The sequence below is a fragment of the Parasteatoda tepidariorum genome, chromosome 9 (assembly GCF_982258835.1).
Source record: "Parasteatoda tepidariorum strain Cologne lab strain chromosome 9, Ptep-v5.0, whole genome shotgun sequence".
NCBI classification, from domain to species: domain Eukaryota; kingdom Metazoa; phylum Arthropoda; class Arachnida; order Araneae; family Theridiidae; genus Parasteatoda; species Parasteatoda tepidariorum.
The window spans coordinates 8,654,187-8,678,424 of record NC_141763.1 but is presented as its reverse complement, the minus strand read 5'-3'; the positions used below and the strand labels follow the sequence as shown (position 1 = coordinate 8,678,424).

Genomic DNA, 24,238 nt, shown 5'->3' with positions numbered 1-24,238 from the left:
TTGAGATAGAAGTCCCAGCGTATGAACCAATCAAATAGATAATTGAACACCATGTGTCTTATGTTGAGCAATCAAATTTAGGATGATCAGAGAAGTAGAGTATCTATCATGTTTAATCGAGTCCATAATTTATGAGGTTAACTTCAGCAGCTATGATCTTGAAGAAATGTGCCAAACAAACACCTTTTTCTTCTGATGTTTTTATTTTGGCTTATAACGCAACGCTTATCTGTTCTAACCCTTTTTACTGCATCAGCTGCTTATGAGAGCGAGTGGAATAAATTTATAATTATTTAAAAAATCAAAATGAATGCATCTATTGATTTTCCATCTGACAGTAAGTAGCGCTGAATGTGTATTACTGTGCTGAATATACGATTTCTGATGTTATATTTTTTTCTTCTACATTATTGCGATGTTGTAATAAATAAAAAAAGCTGTGGCTTTTATCAGATATTTTTTTTTCAATTTTAAGAGGTTCTTACGTGTTTTATCTAACTATTTTATATTATATAATTGGTTTATGCTTGTTTATTTTTTGAAAAGCTGTTGTCTTCAATATTTTTCGGAAATTGCTTTTTCAATGAACTTATATATTCATATTACAACTATGTCTTCATGATATTGACATATTTGTACTAAGTAAACGAGACTAATTTACTCAAGTAGTTTTACATATGATAAGGGTAAATTTTTGAGTTCACAAACCTGTAATACCTATGCCTGAAATTTTTCAATTTTCGAATTAATGTAGAAAGGATATATTATGGTTTTACCAGAGATGGCTTTGTATTTTACACTTCAAACTTACCTACATATTAATTAATAGGATATTTTTGTTTTTATAAATATTCTGAATTTTTCATAATCATCAATGACCCATATAAGTGAAAAGTCACATTGTGTAAGTAAAAGAGTTTTTATATCAAACATAAGTCATACTCACAGTGTTTCAAGCCATTGTACTAAATTTATTTTCAAAATTATTGAATATTAGATCCGACAGCATAAGTAAATAGGTTCACAGGGTTCATTCTAGGCGGGGTTTGTGGGACAAGATATTCCATTGGCCCTTTGAATGAAACGTTTCAGCCCTGCATGCCGTTTGAGCTTGATTTTCTACCCCAGTATGTATATTTTTGTTAAAAAATTTAATTAAAAAAACCCGGAGAGATCTATTTGCACAGGTTTTTTGAAAAATGCAGTGGAGCATCGTTTATACGACGCCGAAGGGACCACCGAAAAACGTCATATAAAACACAACGTCGTATATTCGACTTATACTTCTAAAACTGAAACTAACTCTGTTTTCAGTTAATTTTAATGTTTAACGTGTTGATTTACATAAATTTCTAAATTAGACAAAGCAAAACAAACAAATAACCAAAGAAGAAAAATTGCAGTGAGCAATTTGAATGTATGTTACCTTTAATTATATTTTCTTGGTATTAGTTTCTACAATGCTTTGAATAGCGAATTGAGCTTGCTGCTTTCTATACTGCAATTTTAGATTTCTAATCACGGCGAAATCTAATGGCTGAAGCTCACTTTGGCAGTTAGCAGGAAAAAAGAGAACTTTTACATTTTCCAAAATAGTTAGTATCCGATGGGTGCGCTGGATATTGATCGATGAATAGCAAAATGTTTCGTTTTTGCCTCTTCCTAACATTGTCTACTTTTTTCAGTCATCTAGTAAAAATTATGGTCGTTATCTAAGCATTCTTATTGGCACCTTTTTCTGTATCATTCATGTTGGCAAATTCCGCCCTTTCTTAAAATATGCAACGAAAAAATAAATAATTAAATAACAGTGAACAAAATCTAAAAACCGACATGTAAGCAGGGTTCGTTGATTTAAATCAGCTTGATTTAAATCACGATTTAAATCAAATGATTTTTTTTTAAAAATCATTGATTTAAATCAAATGATTTTTTTTTTAAAAAATCATTGATTTAAATCAAATGATTTTTTTTAAAAAAATCACTGATTTAAATCAACTGATTTATATCAATTTTAAAATCAATGTGCATATTGATTTTAAAAGTTAAAAAACAGTGTTTTTATTATTGATACTTTTATTGTTTTCTTTTCTTAGTTTTAAAATTTATTTTAAATAAATTGCTGTGTTAATTAATTTTAGCTAACGAAATTACTTTCTTTCTTGGTGTGTGTTAAGTTCCAACGCATTTGAAATTGCATTTTTAAAAATCTTTTGATTGAAAGTACAGATTAAAGTATACATTTAATGCTGTCTTATAGAATTACATAGCTGTAGAAAGTAATTAATAGACATGAATTTCGGAAAAAAAATGCGAATAATCTTAATTAAAATTCATTCTACCTTTTGATTGAAACAGCATGGAATTAAAATCTACATTATATTTTATTGGTGGAAAATGTATATTTCTGAAGCTTGAGGTTATATTAAAAAGAAATTACCCTAATATGCCAAAATTAGAAAAAAAAAGCTAACAAATTCAGATATTTTTTCCTGATATAGTGTCATTCTTCCCTTTCAAAGTCTATTTGAGGCAGTAGAATTATTAACTGGTAACTGGTATTTTTTTTCTCATAATATGTTTACATTATATTTGTATATCAATTTTAAAATCAATGTGCATATTGATTTTAAAAGTTAAAAAACAGTGTTTTTATTATTGATACTTTTATTGTTTTCTTTTCTTAGTTTTAAAATTTATTTTAAATAAATTGCTGTGTTAATTAATTTTAGCTAACGAAATTACTTTCTTTCTTGGTGTGTGTTAAGTTCCAACGCATTTGAAATTGCATTTTTAAAAATCTTTTGATTGAAAGTACAGATTAAAGTATACATTTAATGCTGTCTTATAGAATTACATAGCTGTAGAAAGTAATTAATAGACATGAATTTCGGAAAAAAAATGCGAATAATCTTAATTAAAATTCATTCTACCTTTTGATTGAAACAGCATGGAATTAAAATCTACATTATATTTTATTGGTGGAAAATGTATATTTCTGAAGCTTGAGGTTATATTAAAAAGAAATTACCCTAATATGCCAAAATTAGAAAAAAAAAGCTAACAAATTCAGATATTTTTTCCTGATATAGTGTCATTCTTCCCTTTCAAAGTCTATTTGAGGCAGTAGAATTATTAACTGGTAACTGGTATTTTTTTTCTCATAATATGTTTACATTATATTTGACATTATCAGATTTTCTATTAAGAAATTTTGTGAAAAAAAATTCCAATGAGTGCATATAGATTTTTAAAAAAAAATTTTTTAGCTGATCTATTTTGATGTATATAATTAAAAATGAATATTTTAATACAAAAATATATAGATTAAATATTTATTTATTTTTTGATGAATGACTACATTTATAAACACAATCTGTTACATTTATTTTGTCACATTAAAAATCAAGAGAAAAAAGAAACGCAATTTTAAATTAAAATTATGGTTTGCTAATTGAAACTTTAATTTAATTGTTAAAGAGTTTGTCCAAGCCAAATTTGCTACTGCTTAGGGTACCTTTACAAATTCAACTTGGGAAATCAACAAAGGAAAAACAATAGTTTCACAAAATACTTTTTTTTTTCAAATTTTATTTTTATGTTTCGTAAGAAACAAATAAATCCATATTTTTTTGTTGATTTTTTAATATTATTTTTAATTTTCACAAATTATGTCTAAATTTTCACAAGATAAATACCTCTCAGAAAAACCTAGACAGACCACTTTCATTAAATTCTCTATTTCATCTAGTCTTCAAATTTCAATTATGCATTTCTTTCAAAATGGTTGCTATGCATTCAAAGCTATGTCTTGTAATGAAAAATTATATTACTAAGTTAGAGCTTCTAAAATATTCTTATAATATTGTTTTAATATTAATTTAATTTTGATTAAACATTTATAATGTATTTTTAATCATAAATTAAAGTTCTTACAATGTGTTTGAATAAAAATCAAGAAAATCTGATTTAAATCAAAAAAATCACGAACCCTGCATATAAGCGATTCTGTGTGTCGTATAAACGATATATTTTTACAGTAAAGTGACTAGGAATGATTTGGGACCACACTAAAACGTCGTATAAATGTGAACGTTGTATAAGTGATCGTCGTATAAACGATGCTCCACTGTACCTGTGATTTTCCAATAGTTTTTTTTCAGCAGGAATTAATCTTGTTTTTTTACCATTTCAATATGATTTTTCAAATATATTTTATACATTTGTGGTTCGAGACATTCCATTTGCCCTTTGAATAAGAAGTTTTCATCCTGCATGCCTTTTGAGCTGGATTATGCGCTCCAGTATGTATATATATATATATATATATATATATATATATATATATATATATATATTTTTATTTTAAGAGAAGAAATGATCTATTCGCACTGGTTTTTTGGAAAATCCCTGTGATTTTCCAATAGTTTATTTTTTCAAGAAAAAAGTAATTATTTTTTTGATTACCATTTCAATATCATGGTGCGTAGCATTTTTAAAAACTGCTTAAAGGTGCTTATTTTCGATTTTCGTTTCTTGAAAGCCCTTAAAGATGCTTTTTTTATTGGATGTTTTTAAAAAGTACTTAATTTTCGCTTTTCTAAAATGAGAATTTTTTTCTTTACCATGTCGATTTTCGCCACGTATCCAAAAGCGTAGTTTTCACATTGTTTTATTCAACGTTTTCACATTGTTTTATTCAACGTTTTCACAATTCAATCAAACACAATGCATTTCGACGTACCGTCGTCCCGTAGCGTATGAATACGCCAATCACTTTATACGTTTGATGAAATACTTGCATGTCAGCATGTGCGTATACTGAGCTGGGTTTGGTGAGATTCTTGCACTCTTATGTGCAAATCTGCTGCACTTTGCAAGAGATTCTCAATTTCAGGCTTAACCCTCTGAATTTGAACTGAAAAATCTCTCCATCTATTTATGGTGGCTAATATAATCAAGAAAAGAGTTATTTTTCAGAAACTTAGTTATTTTATCATGATCATGTAAAGTCTTTGAAAATCATTTTGCATTTTGTTAATGTATATAGTGCTTAAAAATATTTTTTGAGTTCTTAAAAGGTGCTTATTTTTTGGTGAAAGATTTGGCTATGCACCCTGCATATGGTTTTTCAAATATATTTAATACATTTGTGGTTCGAGACATTCCTTTTGTTGGCCTTTGAATGAAAAGTTTCCATCCTATGTGAAGCTGGACAACGTGCTCTTTTATGTATATTTTTGTTATAAAAAAAATAAGCAATCTATTTGTACCGGTTTTTTAAAAATCCATAAATCTATGTTTTCTGATAGTGTTTTCAACACAAACTAATAATTTTCTTGCCATCTCAATGGAGTCTTTCAAATATATTTAATAAAATTTTGATATGCTCATTTAGATTTTAGCTCTCACTTTTTTAAAATGCGCAATACGTAATGATTCTGTTGTCATTTCTTGTGTTATACAGTGTACATAGCGTTTTTAAAAAGTGTTTAAAGGTAAAAGTTTTTGATTTGCATTTTCTGAAAGCCCTTAAAGGAGCTTTTTTTTACCCGTTGTTTGTAAAAAGTGCTTGATTTTTTATATTTTTTCAAAAGAGAATTTTTTTTTGCTGTGTCGATTGTCGTTATAAATTACAAAAAATGCATGATTTTCTCAATTTTTTCTGCAATATTTATCAAAAACTAATTATTTTATCAGGATTATGTAAAGTTTTTGAATTTTTTTCTCCATTTTATTGATTTTGTGTTTATGAATTAAGAACTTTAAACGATAGAAAAGAATAATTTTTATTACTGCACAGATCCTAATTATGATTTTTTAGGAAAGTGATGAAAAATATTTTTTTAGTGCTTGAAAAGTACTTAAAAGGTGCTTATTTTTTGTTGAAAAATCTGATTACACACCCTGGTTATAGTATAGTTTTTTCAGAAGTTATTTAAAAAATTTTCAGCCGTTTTCACTTCTGATATTTTTAGTACAAACTTATTATGACACGCGAATTAAAAATTTGTGTCATAACTTTTGGCTTGTTTGATTCGAACTATTCTGTCACAATTTTTCCTTATTTTAAGATAGGTTTTTTGGTAGTTATTTATTATTATAGTGGTCCTTTTTATGTGATTTTTTATATTTTTTCAATAATTTTATAACATCCATTATGACATTCGAATTTAAGTTATCATTTTTTTATGCATTCTATTCATTACAATTATATAATAATTGAGGTTGTATGATTGTAGTTTTTTCAGATGTTATTCATCTTTTTTTTTTAGCCTTTTCTTCGTGGTTTTTCAAACTCTGCTATTTTTAGTATATGATTGCAACATGTAAATTTCAAATTTGAGTTATCACTTTTAGGCAGGTTTGATTTTTGACTAACGTGCTTCTCAATGCTATGACCAACCCCCGTGGCAGAATTGGCGACATTGTCGCTGGTGGAACATTACCTAGTTCTTGTAGAAAGATTTCTCTTTAGAAGAATAAAAGATTTTAGTTTTCTTTTCGACAGAAATTCACACGTAATATTTGAATCATGCATTTAGATAGTAATTTTTTGACTCGCTCAATTTATGCAGATAGTATCGTAAATCGATGTAATGTTTTGATTGTATTTTCAGCAGTTATTGTTACTGATTTTCATGTAGTTTTCAAATATCCCAATATATTTGAAACAAAATGGAAAATTTGAATCGTGCATTTGAGTATTTACTTAAGTCAATGATGTTATCGAATTTTTGGCAGTTATTGCTATTGATTTCTTCATAGTTTCTAAATCCGATATTTTTATACGATATTATTTATTACAACAACCCAATCTCGAAAAGAAACACGCATTTGAGCAACCCCTTTTTAGAGGAGTCCGATTTGCGTGATTTTGTCGTTGATTTTTTTTCGGTGATTACTACTACAGATTTCATGATTTTTAATTTTTTTTTTTATTGTGATGATTTACAAATTAGGAATAGGCGAAGGAAATAATTTGTGTTTTTCCCCCCAACAAAATGCTAGAATATCACCTATAATATTAGAATAAAAAATTATGTAGTTTTTTTTCTGTTAACACAGTGCTTTTGTTATTTTAAATTAATAACATATATGTTTGTTATTATTAAAAGTATCTTGCAGAAAGATATGAGTGCTACAGATTTTTGTTACAGATAGCTCGAAAAAATTCTGCCACTGGGTGACCAACAACATGAGAGTTGGGTGTGGGTTTAGAGGGCACAGATGAAAACATCATGCCATACAATTTTTTTGTAACCTTTGCAGCTCCTTGCTCAGTCATCACGAGTCTCTGGGAGATATTTAGTGAGGCCCTTTAAATATTTTTAGTTTATAGTACTTCTTGGAAAGTAAAATCCTAGATTTTCACCTAAATATATTCTTGGAAAAAAAGTATGTTTTTTTTTTTTCGAATTTTATTCCTAAAAATTAACAATCACTTTTTTTCTTTTGTTTGAAATTTTATACTTGTATATAATTTTTATTGATTATATACATAGATTACTAGTAAGTCTATAAATGAGAAATTTTACATATTTTCAATGTAAAAACTAATTAGAAATTTTTTTTTTAAATGAAGTTTTTATAATTATTAGAAAAATTTAATCTTGCCGACTATGGAAATCCATGACAAGTTGGCTCTGATTTTGTCCGTATTTTTCACCCATAAAAATATTAAAAAAAAATTTTTAGTGCTAAGATCATTGTTTCACATTATTATATATTTTTTTTCAGACAAAACATGCCGAGGCAAGTGCATCCTAGAGATGCAGAAAATATTAGAGCCCTCAGTGATTATGGAGTTCTTTGAAGTTGTTCGGGACTTCCATAATGATGATAAGACTGCAGGAAAAGTAATATTCTAAGAGGCTTTTCAAAGCTTTGCATAATTAATTGTGCTTATTAACACGTTGAATGCCATGGGGGTCACCGGAGACCGGCACTGAGTTTGTTCGTAGCGCCACGAGGATTGACCGGCGAAGCCAAGATTATTAGAAACACATAATTCGAGTAAATTTTGAATGCTTTTAATTTTTTTATATTTAGTTTGAAGAAATTAATGCAATGCATACTGAGAAAATCATTGTGGCCAGATGGGCAAGCCATGTAAAATTAGCGTGGCATTCAACGTGTTAACAGTAATTTATTATTTTTTAAAAGAATTCTAATAATAAGTATAAGGTCTTAAGGGGCCGTTCATAAATAAAGGGGAAAACTGGGTTAGTGAAATTGTCACCAGCGCTGTGGTGTTGGAATCAGAGTTATGAAGATTTTTAGGTAAAAGGGAGTCAAAGTAATGGAGTTGCCAAAAACACATTGACTCCGACTCCAGTATTTGTTAGACAATTTGAATTTTCTTGGAAGATAAAAAATATTAAAAAGGCTAAAAAAAAAAAAAGAAATCTATGAACTTTCTCTAAGATTTAAATTTTTCTCAGAACAATTGGAGTACAGTATGGGGAAATGAAAACAAAAAAATCACAGATTAAATATTTTTGTATATTTTTTTAATACTTTTTCATCAAAATAAGAACTAATCCAATCATTGTTATTGTTATGCTTAAGAATATAATTTAAAAAAAATTATTAAAGTTTCAAATTTGATGTATATTATTTTTAACACTTGTTTTACTTCTGAACTGTATGTAATACAGTGTGGCTATGTGGGGTAGGGAGGTACAGTTGAGTGTGACGCTTTGTCGAAAAAGAGAGGAGGTGGTCAAAAATATTTTTAAAAATCTGACATCATTTGTGTACAGCCCCTAAGTTTAAAAGTGCTTATATTTTCCTAACCTGTCATTTGGGCTTTTTAAAAAGTAATGAATTCTTTTTCAATTACCTTGGTGCATTGCAAATGCCAATGTAAATTGCAAGGTGTCTTGTTTAAATATTTCTGAATTGAAAAGGGGAGATTGCATCCTAATTGCAACAGAGGGTTGGATATGCTTTCCTGAAAAGGCCTCTGCAATTCGATGATAGAGCTCCTTCTGGGGCATAGGTGCAGCATTATGTGCTGGTGTTTTCTTGAAGCAGTTGATGGTGTTGGCAGCTGCCAGAGAAATTTGAGTCTGGATTATTCCAGAACAGGGTTGGGGTTTTGGACAGGACTCATGGGTTTTACTTTTTTCTATTTTATATCTGTCATTGAACAGTCGACCCAATTTTGGGTTTACGACTACTAATGTTCAACTCTGTAGCCTTGTAATTTTGAAGCAATCCAGAAGACGAGAAAACTCCTGGATCAGTACCAACAGAGGTATTGATTTGTTATGGGAACATGGAGAACTTTGTGACTTGACATGTGCATCAGTCACCATTTACTACACAGGGAGTCTTCGGCAGGCTTGGATCAACCCTGCAAACTCTTGGACATGGGCCTAGTGCCCTACCAACCAGGCTATCCCAGCCTTCATGGTCGGCCTTCAGCTTGCTGTCCTAAACTGTCTTAAAGTATCCAAAACTTTTAACTTAGGTAAAAGGCAAAAAGTAAAAGGTGTAACCATTGTGCACATAATAATTAACACATATTAATAAATATTTGACACTTTTTATCAGGGTTTGTTGATTTAAATCGGCTTGATTTAAATCACGATTTAAATCATGATTTAAATCAAGTGATTTTTTTAAAAAAATCATTGATTTAAATCAAAAAAAATTTTTTTAGCTATATATATTGATTTTAAAAGTCAAAAAACAGTGTTTTAAATTTTTGATACTTTTATTATTTTCTTTTCTTAGTATTAAAATTTAATTTAAATAAATTGCTGCATTAATTAATTTTAGTTAATGAAATTACTTTTTTGGTGTGTGTTAAATTCCAACACATTTGAAATTACATTTTTAAAAATGTTTTGATTCTTGAGATTGAAAGTACAGATTAAAGTAAACATTTAATGCTGTCTCAATATAGACTTGCATAGCTGTAGAAAGTAATTAATAAACATGAATATTTTTCGAAAAATAATACAAATAATGTTAATTAAAATTCTACCTTTTGAATGAAAAAGCGTGAATTAAAATCTACATCATATTTTATTGGTGGAAAATGTGTATGTCTGAAGCTTGAGGTTATGTTAAAAAGAAATTACCCTAATATGCGAAAAACAGAAAGAAAAAAAAAGAGGGCTGATGAATTCAGATGTATTTTTCCAAATATAGTGTCATACTTCCCTTTCAAACTCTTTCAAAGTCTATTTGATGCAGTAGGGTTATTAACTGGTATTTTTTCTCATAATCTGTTTACAGTATCTTTGACATTATCAGATTTTCTGTAAAGAAATTTTGTGAAAAAAAAATTCCAATGAGTAGATAGATTTTCTAACTTTTTTTTTTTAGCTTAACTTATACATTTTGATATAGAATTAAAAATGAATATTTTAATATAAAAATATATAGATTAAATATTTATTTATTATTTGATAAATGACTACATTTATAAACACAGTCTGCTACATTTATTTTGTCATTTTAAAAATCAAGAGGAAAAAAAAGAAATCACAATTTTAAATTAAAGTTATGGTTTGCTAACTGAAACTTTGTTTTAATAGTTAAAGTGCAGGGGTCTGTCCAAGCCAAATTTACTACCGTTTAACGGTACCTTTACAAATTCAACTTTAGGAAAAATGATAGAATAATCACACATAATACTTTTTCTTAAAATTTTATTTTTGTGTCTCGTAAGAAACGATAAATCCATATTTTTACTATATTTGTGTTTATTTTTAATATAATTTTTAATTTTCGCAAATTAGGTACGTCTCAGAAAAACCCAGACAGACCCCTGAAGTATTCTTTAAATTCCCTATTTAATCTAGTCTTTAAATTTTAATCATGCATTTCTTTCAAAACAGTTGCTATGCATTCAAAGCCATGTGTTATAATGAAAAATTATTTTAGTTAGAGCTTCTAAAATATTGTTACAACATAGTTTTAATATTAAGTTAATTTGATTAAACATTTATAATTTTTTTTAATCATAAATTAAAGTTCTTACAGTGTATTTGAATAAAAATCAAAAAAATCTGATTTAAATCAAAAAAATCCGATTTAAATCAAAAAAATCTGATTCTTTTAATTTTTTTTAAAAAAATCAAAAAAATCACGAACCCTGCTTTTTATACCATTTGCTTTTGTTTATGAAAGGAAAATAATGTAATACAATAGGAAAATATTTATAACTTTTGCTGCTCCACAACTCAATGAACCTTATTAAATATGAATAAATGTGGTTTTAATACTGATAAATTATATTTTTGCATAAGGGTATATTTTTGCAGTGTTAAAAATAATGATATACTTTTTCAATAAAACAGAAACTTGTCTTCATTTTGTTTCTTGTTCAAAAATTAACTTTCTATTTTTTACAATATTCTTTTTAAAATTCTGACATAATTTAAATAAAAGGGTTTTAGACAGGACGGTTTAAACCGTGGATTAATCCATTCTGTTGGCAGCTCCGTTCCAAAATATTTGGAAATCCATGCATCGTCCATGACATTTATGAGGTTGCAGTTGGTGAAAGAAGCATCGAGTTCTTTCTTTTTGTGTATAATGTATTTAATGTTTTTGCATGTGCATCCCAGCTTCAGGAAAGCATTTCTTTCCTTGCAATGCTATGCGATTTTCAGTCGTAAGATGTACCCCATCTCCTTTCTGAAATGTTTAATTGAGACATCCTGTACATTGTAGGATTTGTACATTTTAATTATTAAGATGAAGTGTATTGTTTTGTTATTAAAGCTGAAGAATATAATATTGTCTGAAACTTCTGAAGCTGTTAAGCTGCTTAATGAGAGAGCATCAGAAATGATTCTTATGGTAGATGAGATGTTTCTGAATCGTCGTCAGCGTCAATCTTCCTTCTATCGTCTTTGTCACGACCTAGCTAGGAAGGCTTCACCGGAAGGAGACCATTTGCCCGATAAGTCGAAATGTGTTTGCTTCTCTGCGGAAAACTTGAGAAAGTTTAAGTAAGTTTACTTTCAAACTGGTTATCACACTTTTTTCATTTCTCTTAAAAGTTTCAGTGTGTGACAAATAATATAGTTTCTTATAATTATGATTATGTTTTTTTCCTCAAAATTATGTATGTTGTGGCTGTGGGTTTATATTATTCAGTGCAGTTTCTCTGTCACTGAAACATGCACCCTGCATTTTAATTTTCGAGTAAAAAGCATTCATTTTTTTTTTAATAATTTCAAAGCATTTTGAAAATTAATTCAACGGATTGAATTATGATTAGGCTTTTTTCTCAAAATTATGTAGGTTGTGCCTGTGGGTTCATATTATTCAGTGCGGTTTCTGTAAATTGGTGCCAGTGAAACATGCACTCTACATTATTTAAATTTTTGAGTACAAAGCACACATTTTGAAAAGTATTAATTTATTTGATTTACTTCAGAGCATTTGAAAAATGAATTGAACGGGTTGAATTATGATTAGGTTTTTTCCCCTCATAATTATGTATCTTATGGCAGTGGGTTTATATTATTCAGTGCGGTTTCTGTAAATTGGTGCCAGTGAAACATGCACTCTACATTATTTAAATTTTTGAGTACAAAGCACACATTTTGAAAAGTATTAATTTATTTGATTTACTTCAGAGCATTTGAAAAATGAATTGAACGGGTTGAATTATGATTAGGTTTTTTCCCCTCATAATTATGTATCTTATGGCAGTGGGTTTATATTATTCAGTGCGGTTTCTGTAAACTGGTGCCAGTGAAACATGCACTCTACATTATTTAAATTTTTGAGTACAAAGCACACATTTTGAAAAGTATTAATTTATTTGATTTACTTCAGAGCATTTGAAAAATGAATTGAACGGGTTGAATTATGATTAGGTTTTTTTCCCTCATAATTATGTATCTTATGGCAGTGGGTTTATATTATTCAGTGCGGTTTCTGTAAACTGGTGCCAGTGAAACATGCACTCTGCATTATTTTAATTTTCCAGTTACAAGCATTTGTTGGCTGCCAACTTTTCAAACAACCCTCTTCATAGTAATGATGCAGCTATTTATTTGATCAATATTTTTCTACTATATCAAATTCTGTAGAAAATACAGTAGAAAAGGTGGTGGAGCTTGTGAGACTTTTTAGGCACTTATTTTTTTTAAATTTCTTTTTTTTTAAATAAATTTTAACCAAACTCAGTTTGGCATGTAGTTTTCTGCTTCATTTTAAATACTTTACTATGTCCTTGATGCAGTTTTGAGCTGTTACTATAAAACTATTAAAAGTACAAAGGAATAATAATCTAAATTTATTAATGAATATTTATTTATTAGACAAAGATTGGATTACTGGTAATGTGATTTTAAAGTTATCCATCAGTAAAATGGTCAAATCTTTAAATAAAGGAAAAAGTCTTATATACTTTATAAAATGATCTGAGCATTTTAAGAATAGGACAATACCTCCATCTACGCATGTTATATTTACAGATTTTAAATGCATGTACTCGTTAATTAATTAATAATTAAGAAATTTAATTAATTTTGCAGAACAAATTTATGAAATTTAAATTTTTTGAGTGCAATATTTATTTAAACATTTTAATTTTCACAAATAATTCATTCATAAAATTGTATACTTCACCTCCCTATCTGCTTATTAATCATTCAGTAAGTGCTCCACTAGTTTCAATATTCGGACGGCACTCACTTTAGAATTTCTTTAATTGTTCTGGTGTAGTTTTGTGTCCAGAAGTTCATGTGAGGAAAAATGCTAGTAAATAATTCATGAATGCCAACTCTACTGGATTTACCAGTAGATTACTGGATTTTGCCATTACTGGTTTGATAAAACTTCTCCTGGTTTTCGTACATTTTCGAAAATTCCCTAAATTAAGTTAGCTTCCTAAAAAAATCCCTTTTGAAATCGAATTTATTGCTTTGCTTGAATAATTAAATACATACTGCTAATACATAATGAAGTGAGTCTCATAGTTATTTATTAGTTAGAATCTTTTTTTTTTAATCTAAAATTTTCAGTTCATTTTTATTCATAACTCCTCTCTTAAATTAATTTTTAAAAAAAAGATTTTTAACTACCTTAATTTATGGAAGAAACGCCGCACTCGCGATACTGAGACTAAAAAGGAAAAAATCATGGTAAACGCCGCACCCATAATAATGATTTAACGGCAAAAGTGAATACAGTATAGTATCAAAAATCCGCCACTCACGGGACAGACGAAATTACGTATTTCGGATCTCTTCCAGAAATTACAATATGGCGCCCATATATTACGATAATTCAATTACGCTTCAGAAGAAAATTCAGAAAAACCAGTAAATTTAGCTAAGTTTAAATTGTAGATTATGATGGGGTGAATTTAAAACTGTCCCATCTTTGGAAATTTCATTAATTAAAATAATAATGTATATGATATAATCAAGATGAAATAATCCGAATCCTCCGAAAATGAAATAATCGTTTCTTCTTCAGCGCAAGATCATTCTTATTTTTTTCTTTTACGTAACATAACAAGAAACGCTCACCTCTCAAAAAAAAAAGAAAAAGCTGACAAGGAACTACAAAAAGAGTAACAATTAATGCTAAGAAACTAACAATAAATAACTACAAAAAAGAAGCAAACAACTAATAACGATAAGAAAAGAACAAGTTAACAAGTAACAAAAAAAAGTAACAGTTAATAAGTAATAAAAAGATAAATAAATCGAATAAAAAAAAAAGCAGCAAAAGGGATAGAATTAATTTTGTACACCAAGTGAGAAAGAAGTTTCAATGTCAAAAGGGTGTGGCTAATTTATGGTCAAACAGGAGAGGGAAATGTGGGGACAAACCAGTAAAGCACTTGCACAGCTGTCAAGATTGATTGATCAGTTTCTCCCAACTTGCATACCTATAGCTTGCTTGCTATATTCCAAATAAAAAGAAAATATGACTGATTTTTTTTCTCTTATCAATAAAAATTTCTTTTAAAAAAAAAAAAAAAAGCACATTGTAACAAAGTGAGAAAAAATGTGAAAGAGCTATCAACCACGCGGCTTGGCCGGAACTAGAGTGAGATCAACCCACTTTCTTTAAGGGGTGGAGGGTTAGCAATAGTGGCGCCATCTTTTGCCATAATTTGCAACTATTTGGATTAAAATTTTTATTTTTTCTTTGAAAAATGTAAAATTTATTTTTAAAATATCGCAACCGGCATGAACGCCGCACTTAAAATTTTAAAACTTTTAAACTCGTTAACTCCATGGCGTTTCTTCCATAAATGACGGTAGTTTTTTTCTTAAATTAATAGTTTATTACTATTAAAATTGAGTTAACATAATAAAAAACATTTCTAGTTCGTTTAATGTCCATGAATGGAAAATATTGCAGACTATTTATATAGCTATTAGAGTGATAAAGTTTCTGATGACAATGAAAATCCCTAAAATTCCCTATATGTAAAATATTTAATATATTATGCAACAGTTATCTTGAGATTATATTATTTTGTAAAATCTACTGGATATTTTTTTTCCTAGCGATGTTGGTAGCTATGATTATTTCATATCAGGGTCATTATTTTGCTATGAAAGTTTTCCGTTACGACTAAAATTGTTCTCTTTTGAAATTAAAATTTAAGCTCAAAATGTGTTATTCTAGGTAATATTTTAAAAGATCCTACTAAAAAGTTCAGATTAAGCACCAAGGTCTTTTCAAACTCTGTTTCATAAATATAAAAAAAAAAAATAAGCAAACACAAATTAAGTTGAAAGTTTTGTTTTTCCAGTGTTGATCCAGGTGCTAATACAAACCTAGACTTCTCTTCCAATTTGATGTCAGTGAAGGAAGCAATAAAGCAGTACTTTGGAGAACTAAGGTGTACAAACTGTGAAAGGTTTATGCAATTATGTCGCTCTGGTAGCATGATGAGCTCAGTGTCTGATTGCAATTGCTCCAGTCCTTCTGTCGCTTCGCAGGTAGGAGTTTAACACTTGTTATTTGAATCTCAAATTGTGATTTAAGTAAAAACTATTGTTCTTTATTATACTTCAATAGAGTGAAAGGCCACTTGCACACCAGGTTGATTAACGAAGGGCCACATTTTGTATTTAGACATGTTGACGGCAAATATAGTGATAGCTATTTAAACATTAGTGTTCTAATTTTTTTTGTCAATAAACTTAGTAATATATTTGTTGAAAATTAAAGGCATTAAATTATTAGAATTCATTCAAAAAGAAAAGAACTAATACTTTTTTTAAAAAAAAAAATTCTATTTTATATCAAAAATGGATTAATTAAATGGGCGATTTGAAACTCTTGTGCCGTAATAATATTTTAATAAAAATTCGGGATTTTCGAATTCATATTGAAAAGCGAATATAACTGCTTAAAAAACCATGTACATTTAGGATAATATCGTTTTGAAGAAAGCACGTTAAACAACATACATTTATTTACTATAGAATCTGTGAAAATCAAGCGCTTCAAAAAGTAATGATTTAAAAGTGCAATTAAAAATTTCCAACAATTATATTTTTATTTTGTTTAGAAGCTTCCGCAGGCCGCACTTCAGTAGTCGACAGGCCGCTGGTTATGCAACCCTATAATAGTGTATAAAATACATAATTATTTAATTGAGCAGAGTTACCAATTATTCTGGCCTATTCTTCTATTCAATATATGTATAATAGTGTATAATATGTACGGGAGAATTTTTTTTCTAGATTTGAGTGGCAACCGTACGCTAAATTTAGCCTTTTTTTCCCCCCAAAACTATTGTGGCATGCCTGTTTTCCATTTAGTAGAAATCATTAGTACACCAAGTCGTAATTGTATATTTCAACTTTTTTTTATTTATATTTTAGCACAAAGTACATGAAGCTATTTTAGAGCTCAGCAAGAGTCAAGAGAATAAAATGTGTCAGGATCCCTGGTACCTCACACAACTCAAAAGAGATGCTGACTATTTCATGAACAGATACAGGACATCTTCAATTTCTTCTTCCGATGAATCAGTGAATTCATTTGAGGTGATTTCGTGCTCTAATCAAGTGAATTTTCAAGAGACTGATGCCATGGTAACTTTAATAATCTTTCTATGCTTAATTGCTAAGCCTAACATTTTTACAATGCTAAAAGTAATAAAGATTGGCACATTATAGGACATTCTTTTTAAGTAATGCCAAGTTAATATTAATTTTCGGATTTATTTATAAAAATTAATTCATTTAGCCTGTAGCATATGCAGAGATGCCAAGTTATGAAAGTCAAAAATCAGGAGATTTTTACTGAAAATCAGGAGATTTTTCACGACATAGGAAATCAATCGTAACCAATACTTTTATGTATTAAAATTTAAAAATGAACATTTTATTTGTTAACATATAACAGTACATCAATGTTAACACATAAAAAATATAATTAGGACCTTAAGGGGGGAAAAACCATTTTAAAAGAAAGGATAAAATAGTTTCCACTGGGCAAAAAATTACACATATAAAAGATTATTGGATCATTTTTGTATTGTAAACATTAGCAGCAGATTTTGCTTTTTGTAGGAAAGCTGAGTCAAATGCTTGGTCATAACAATTTCCGTGTAGGCCAGTTTTAGCTAACAACACTTTTTCTAGTGTGTCATTAGTTAAGTTAGGTCGAAATTTAGTTCTTGTTTTTGTCACAATACTGAAAATCCTTTCACATTCCGCATTGCTATGCGGAATAGTTAAAATCGATAACATTACTTTTGAAATGCCACTATATTTCAAGTTTCCATCAGCACTTTTAATTTTTCCTATGGAACCCCACTGGGTGTCTATTCTTTCAATTTTTTTTATTTCAGTTAAGTCCTCTAACTGGAGAGAGCAAAACTGTGCCTGTAGGATATCTACTGCGGTATCAATTTCTTTATCTGGTAAAATCAATTTAACTAAAATGGGAAATCTGTTAATAAAGTACTTAACATCCGGAAAAGAAGCTTGCTGAAGTCTTGAAACATCAGCTACTTGAGCATGCAGCACAACTTCATCTTTTATGGGAAATTTATGCAAAATATAGTCACATGCCCTGCATAAGTATTTTCTGATATTAATGTAAAACTGCTTCTGTTCTTCTTTCGATAATTCAGACACAATCTTTCCAGTAGCAGTTCCAATAACCAGATCTTCATCCTCTTTTTGGTTCTCTCTCTTGTGGTAATCAACATCATAGATCGTATTGACATGCATTATTCCACAGGGTTTTACAAATTTCGAGAGGATATTTCTGAATAATTCTCTGAGCATAGAATTAAAAGTATGAATTTTTGGAATTCTACACTGCAGAGTTTTATTAGCGGCATCAAATGTAGGTAGAATAAATTGCATAAACAAGCAATATGCTTTGTTTAGGTCGGAAGAGAGGAACATAAAAATTCTTTCTTCGCGAGATAAATTTTTAAAACTAGACTGTTCCAGTTTAGGAAGTTGTTTTTCTTGTGATGATTCCATTTCACTTTTCCTTTTATTACTTCTAGAAGTGCTTGGCTGAGTACTACCAGTTACTGATGGAGAAACATGCTTCTTGATAGAACTTGAAGCAGCAGACGTGACTGCATTTTAACAAACTTTGGGAATTTTGTAGCTGTCCAAAGATGATGAAATATTTGGTTTAGAAACCTTTACTTCTTCTTTAAAAAAACTTAGGAGTGGATTCCACTGCTCAAGGATCCTTGACAAACATATGCCAAGTGAAAGCCAACGTGTGCAGACATGTTTAAGAATTTTTCTTGTTTCAGTATTATGGATTTGCTGAATTTTTTTTTAATTTATCCTTCCTTTTGGAACTCTTTTCTAGATAATAATAGATATCTACAATACTCTCATCAATTTGAACTGGCAAACAAGCAGCACTTTTCTCTGCTGCTAAATTAATTAGGTGGCAGACACAGCCTACTACGTGTAGACTAGAATTTTCGTTTTTTAATATGCCTGCAACACCAGCCTTTGCTCCTATCATTACAGGTGCATTGTCTGCACCAAAAGCTAGACAATTCAAGCTAGGAATTTCATTTTCTTTTAAGACCTTAATAATCAGTTGGGCAATATTACACCCTGTTGAATCCCCTTCAAGAGCAGGAACAGTTAACAAATTGGATTCGATTTCCGATTTAACTGGGTTAAAGCAGGTAACAACAACTGGATACAGTTTTGAATCTGTATTGTTGCTGCCATCTGTAGACATACAGAATGGAGCAGTTCTAATGAGACCCAACAATGCTGATTTATACTTCATGCCCATTTCCTTAACAATTGCAGTTGTTTTGGTTCTTCCGCTGGAGTACTTTTTGGAAATTTCGCTGTCCGGAAACATTTTCCGGAATAAAGAACCTGCGTGGTCCGAAGCGCTCAAAGGAAGATTGTGTTCGACTAAAAATGCGGAAAAGAGGCATTCCGCATTTATCACCCATTGGTCCTTAGATTGGGAAAAGACATTCAGTTTTTTATTCTGATCAACAATCTTCACTTTATCTTTATGTTTTAGTGTTGAGACGTGTTTCACAACATCCGATCTTCCACCATGAGCCACGTTAAAATCAGTTTGACACACGACGCACATGGCAAACGTGTTGCCTTTCCTTGACGAAATAATACACGGAAACTCATCCGTGTATGCCTTCTGAAAACTCGATGAGTACTTGATTTTTTTAGAAGACATATCTCTGCAAATCAACGAAAATTAGCCGATCATAAAATAGACATGACACTATGAACACCGCATGCACATGATAAACAAAAAATAAGATTGAGTATTGTAACGTGCTACGAGCTCTTTGTTTTCGCTTATAGCTCACAAATAAGATTTAAGCAGCTAGCGCAGATTTGCCAACCACATACTTCCGAAGTGCATGCCTTGGAGGAGGAAATCTCCCAGCCATCCTCGGCCATTCAGAGCTCTTTAGTCAATACGTCTTAAAGACGCTGAAATCTCATTGGACTACTAGCAGGTGACGTATTTAGCCACGCCTACTAGATAATACATGATTTAGACACTGCGCGGCAACATCCTGTGATGAAAAGATACTGTCATGTGTGGGCAAAAATAACGAAATATCGTAAGATTATCGTACGAAAGACGGAAAATCGGGAGAAAAACGGTTAAAATCGTAGTGGCGGAAGTTCGATCAAAAATCGGGAGTCTCCCGCCAAAATCGGGAGACTTGGCATCTCTGCATATGGATAGTGAAGAAAATTCCGAACTACACAAAAATAAATTTCATTAATTTTTACCAAGTTGACTGGAAATTGAATAATGAACTGGACAATTTTGACATTTGCATCTATATATAAAGTTTGTGTCGCATTAGTCAATGAGTAACCAATCACTCAAAGGTCTATGAGCATTCACAAATCAGAATTAAGCTTTCTCTCAGGTTCACAAAAAAAAAAAAAAAAAATCAAAGAGGTTCACTAGAAGCTCTACTTTTCACTACAAGCAATACAATTGCCTGAAATAAATTTGATAAAGATTAACACATAATAGGGCATTCTTTTTAAGTAATGCTATGCTAATGTCAATTTTGGGATTGAGATTTATTAATAAAACTAAATTCATTTAGCCTGTAGCATTTGGATAGTGTAGAAAATTCCAAGCTACACAAAAATAAATTGCATTTATCATAGTGTGTACAGTTTTTAAAAAGGGCTTAAAGGTGCTTATTTTTTATTTTCTTTATTTAAAAGCCCTTAAATGTGCTTTTTTTCATTGGGCGTTTTTAAAAAGTCCTTAATTTTCTCTTTTCAAAAATGAGATTTTTTTCGTTACCATGTCGATTTTCGCCAGGTATTATGCAAAAGCTTTCTTTTCTCATTTTTCTATTCAATGTTTTCACAATTAATTTCTCGGCGTACCATTGGTCCATAGCGTATGAAAGTGCCAATCATTTTACATGTTTGATTAAATACTCGCAAGCTCGCATGTACGTCTACTGAGCTGGGTTCGATAAGATTATTGCACTTTCATATGCAACTCTGCTGCATTTTGCAAGATATTCTGAATTTCTGGTTTCATTTTCCACCTTCTGATATCTAATCGAAAAATCTCTTGATCATTTTATAATGGCTAATCTAATCAAGACAAGAGCTCTTTGTCAGAAATTAGTTGTTTTATCTTGATCATGTAAAGCCTTCGAAAATTATTTTGCATTTTGTTAATGTATTCAGTGCTTAAAAATCTTTTTTGAGTCCTTAAAAGGTGCTTATTTTTGTTGAAAGATTTAGCTATGCACTCTGTAATTGCTGAAAAAAAGATAGACTCCTCAAATGCGTGTTTTGTTTCAAGATTAGGTTATTGTAATAAGTAATAAATAATATTGTATAAAAAATATCAGATTTAACTATGGAGTAATCAATAGCAATAATATATTGCCTTGAAAAGTAAATACTCAGATGCACGATTCAAATTTTCCATATTGTTTGAAATATATCGGGATATTTAACAACCATGTGAAAATCAATATCAACTACTGGCAGAAATACAATCGAAACATTACATGGATTTACGATACTATCGGCATAAATTGAGCACGTCCAAAAGTAAATACAGTAGGGAACCGATTATCCGGAACGATCGGGACCATCGCTATTCCGGATAACTGATTTTTCCGGTTTTCTGAATCGCTACAAAAAGCCGTTTTTTTTTATTGTTAAACTCAACTAAAAAGAAAAAATATTAGGAAATAATCTTAAGAGGAAGAAAAAACGATAAAGTAATACAGTAATGATTATTTCTGAAAAGATGGTATGGTAAACATCTTTCAAACATGAAAGAAAAATCCTAAAATCTTATGAGGAAAAAAAAAATTTCTTGCTGGAAAATTTACCGAATTTCGTTCCGGTTTTTTGGTTTTCCGGTTTTCTGATTTCCGGATAACAGGTTCTGTACTGTATCTAAATGCATAATTTAAATATTACTCAAATTTTACGTTGATTAGGTAATTTTACGAAGATTAGGTCGTAAATTTCTGAAGAAAAGAAGAGTAGAAATTTTTACTTTTCAAAAGAAAAATCTTTCTGCATGAACTCTAACATTCTGCACCAATGTCACTGCGATTCTGCCACGTGGATAATTAGTCATTTTGTTTTATAACTTTAATGTGTTTCTTTTTTAAAATTTTATTTAAATTTAATAATTTCTATATATTAAGTACAAATTGAATTTTGCCTTTCAGGATAATGAAAGTCTCAGTAGTGATTTAAGTATTCAAGAAGAAAGCGACAAGCTCTCAGATCCTCTTCAAAATTCCTCTGTCTGTCCTGCTTCTGATATACAAAATTTTAGCAAGAACTTAAACAATAAGTTGATGCATTCTTTTTCAACAAACTTAACCGATGCAAATAAAGGCAACGTCGACACGCAATGCAGAGCTAATGAGGCAGCTGAAAGCTTAAAAATCACCAGAAAGAGATTAAATCCTGCTGATGTTTTGAGGCAATCCTTTAGTCCTTACTTTGACAAGTGCAATAACGCTCAGATACCGTACCATTCTACAAAAAGAAATGATCTTCCAAAAGTTGAAGCTCGTCCTGCAGAATGCTTGAGACACAAACTACTGAAGCTCCGCATTGATTCAAGACTAACCGAGTTTGGGACGGTGAAGAAACCGGTTAACCTTACACGTTATGAAAAACCTTCTGTTTCTTTGAAGTCTTCTTTAGATTCTTATTTTAAGAAAGAAGCCTTAAAAAATTGGCTCCGTAATTAAATTATATAGGTTTTTTATTGATATATAAGAAAGACAACTAGCACGCCATTCCATTCCATTGACAGGGTTGCCAATAACTGCAAATTTTCTGTAAATTTCAGGCATGAGCTTCTTCCACTCCAAATTTTCTGACTTTCCAAACTTTAGAAAAATAATATTATTAATAATCATGATTTATATTTAAAGCTTAACAATCTGTGGGACTCTCAATGTACACATAATGAAAAACAAATTTAAATAAATGTGTAAATAATTGTTTCACACCAGGGTTCCCACGGGTCAGGGAGAACAGGAAAAACCTTGAATTGTCAGGGAAAGTTGCAATTTCTTTACATAAACCTGGAATATTCCTATATCATACCTGGAAAATAACCAGTCTTAAAATTGTCAGTAGCAGTAATTAGTTATCGAGATTCTAGTTAAATAATTCTAACATCTATTACAATTATTTGTTGTAAAAATTTCACATTTTTGTCAAAAAGAAATGTTCCTTTCCTCATTTAATAATATTGTTTTACACAATAAATCTAATATTTCATATTACGAATAAAGGAATCAAAGTTTTCTGATGAAAATATGATCTCAATTTTTATTGAAATTTACCTGTTATACCTGGAAAAGTCAGGGGATTTTTTTTTTTCTTTCTGAAATTGAGTGGGAACCCTGTCACACACTCTTTTATGAACTTTTTCATGATTTAAGCCTACTCTTATGCCTGAAGTTTAACAGATTTTAGCTCCTATTACAAAGTTGCTAAAAGCTTTTAAAAATTGCAAATATATATATATATATATATATATATATATATATAATTTTCTTTTCTTTTTTTTAAATTTGTAAGTAAATTTGTGAGATTTAATTTTTTTTTTCAGTAACTAAATTCAAAGCTATCTTTCCATTGTTTTTTTTAATTGACTGTTGATATTTGTGCATATAATCTTACTCCATTTATTATATTTAAGCTTATTTTCATTGCTAAAAATGTAGTAACTTAGAATCTGCTAAAAATTACAAAGGAATCTAAATTTTTATTATTCTTATTTTTATGATTCTTCCATAATTTCTTTTAATTTACGTAGTTTGTAAATTTGACAAATTCTTATTTGGAAATTATTTTTTTTTTAAAAAGACATTTTTTTCTTCTTTAATTAAATTAAAAGTTATCATTTATTCTAATGCTTTTTTTAAAAAAGTTGACTGCAAATATTCATACAATGAAATGCTTTAAAGGCCACTCCATGAAATACATTTATTTTTATATCATACTTTAAAAATTCATGAACGTGTGAATATGAATTTTGTTTTACATTTTAAATCACTTCTAGAAATAATTTCTGTTATTTCAATAAAATAGCTTGGTCCCTAAGTTAGGTCCCTTGTTACTATATGTTGGCATCCCTGTATTTAAAAGGAATATAACAGAAGGTGCTCATAAAATAAAATTATTCATTAAATAAATTTATTGTGGTGTTGTAAATTAATTATATTGTTCACAAGCAATAATTTGTTCCCTATTTTTACAAAAATAAA

General features: G+C 29.5%; 1 protein-coding gene and 1 pseudogene across 1 annotated transcript; one reads left to right on the top strand and one right to left on the bottom strand.

The window, feature by feature from the left end:
- The first annotated feature begins 55 nt into the window (after window positions 1–55).
- Window positions 56–24,238, top strand: LOC107454717 (uncharacterized). The gene is made up of 6 exons (XM_043049636.3): window positions 56–337; window positions 7,741–7,859; window positions 11,746–11,975; window positions 15,755–15,944; window positions 16,836–17,048; window positions 22,175–24,238. Exons 1-6 carry the CDS (start codon window positions 307–309, stop codon window positions 22,706–22,708), a joined length of 1,317 nt encoding a protein of 438 aa, XP_042905570.1. The 5' UTR covers window positions 56–306; the 3' UTR covers window positions 22,709–24,238.
- On the bottom strand, window positions 17,365–19,810 carry LOC147803304 (uncharacterized; annotated as a pseudogene).

Bases quoted from the DNA above. Each gene is read 5' to 3' on its own strand.
- LOC107454717 (XM_043049636.3), top strand. From the start codon at position 307: ATGAATGCATCTATTGATTTTCCATCTGACA. The intron at 338-7,740 runs GTAAGTAGCGCT...ATTTTTTTTCAG, and splicing joins TATTGATTTTCCATCTGACA to ACAAAACATGCCGAGGCAAG. The intron at 7,860-11,745 runs GTAATATTCTAA...TTGTTATTAAAG, and splicing joins ATGATAAGACTGCAGGAAAA to CTGAAGAATATAATATTGTC.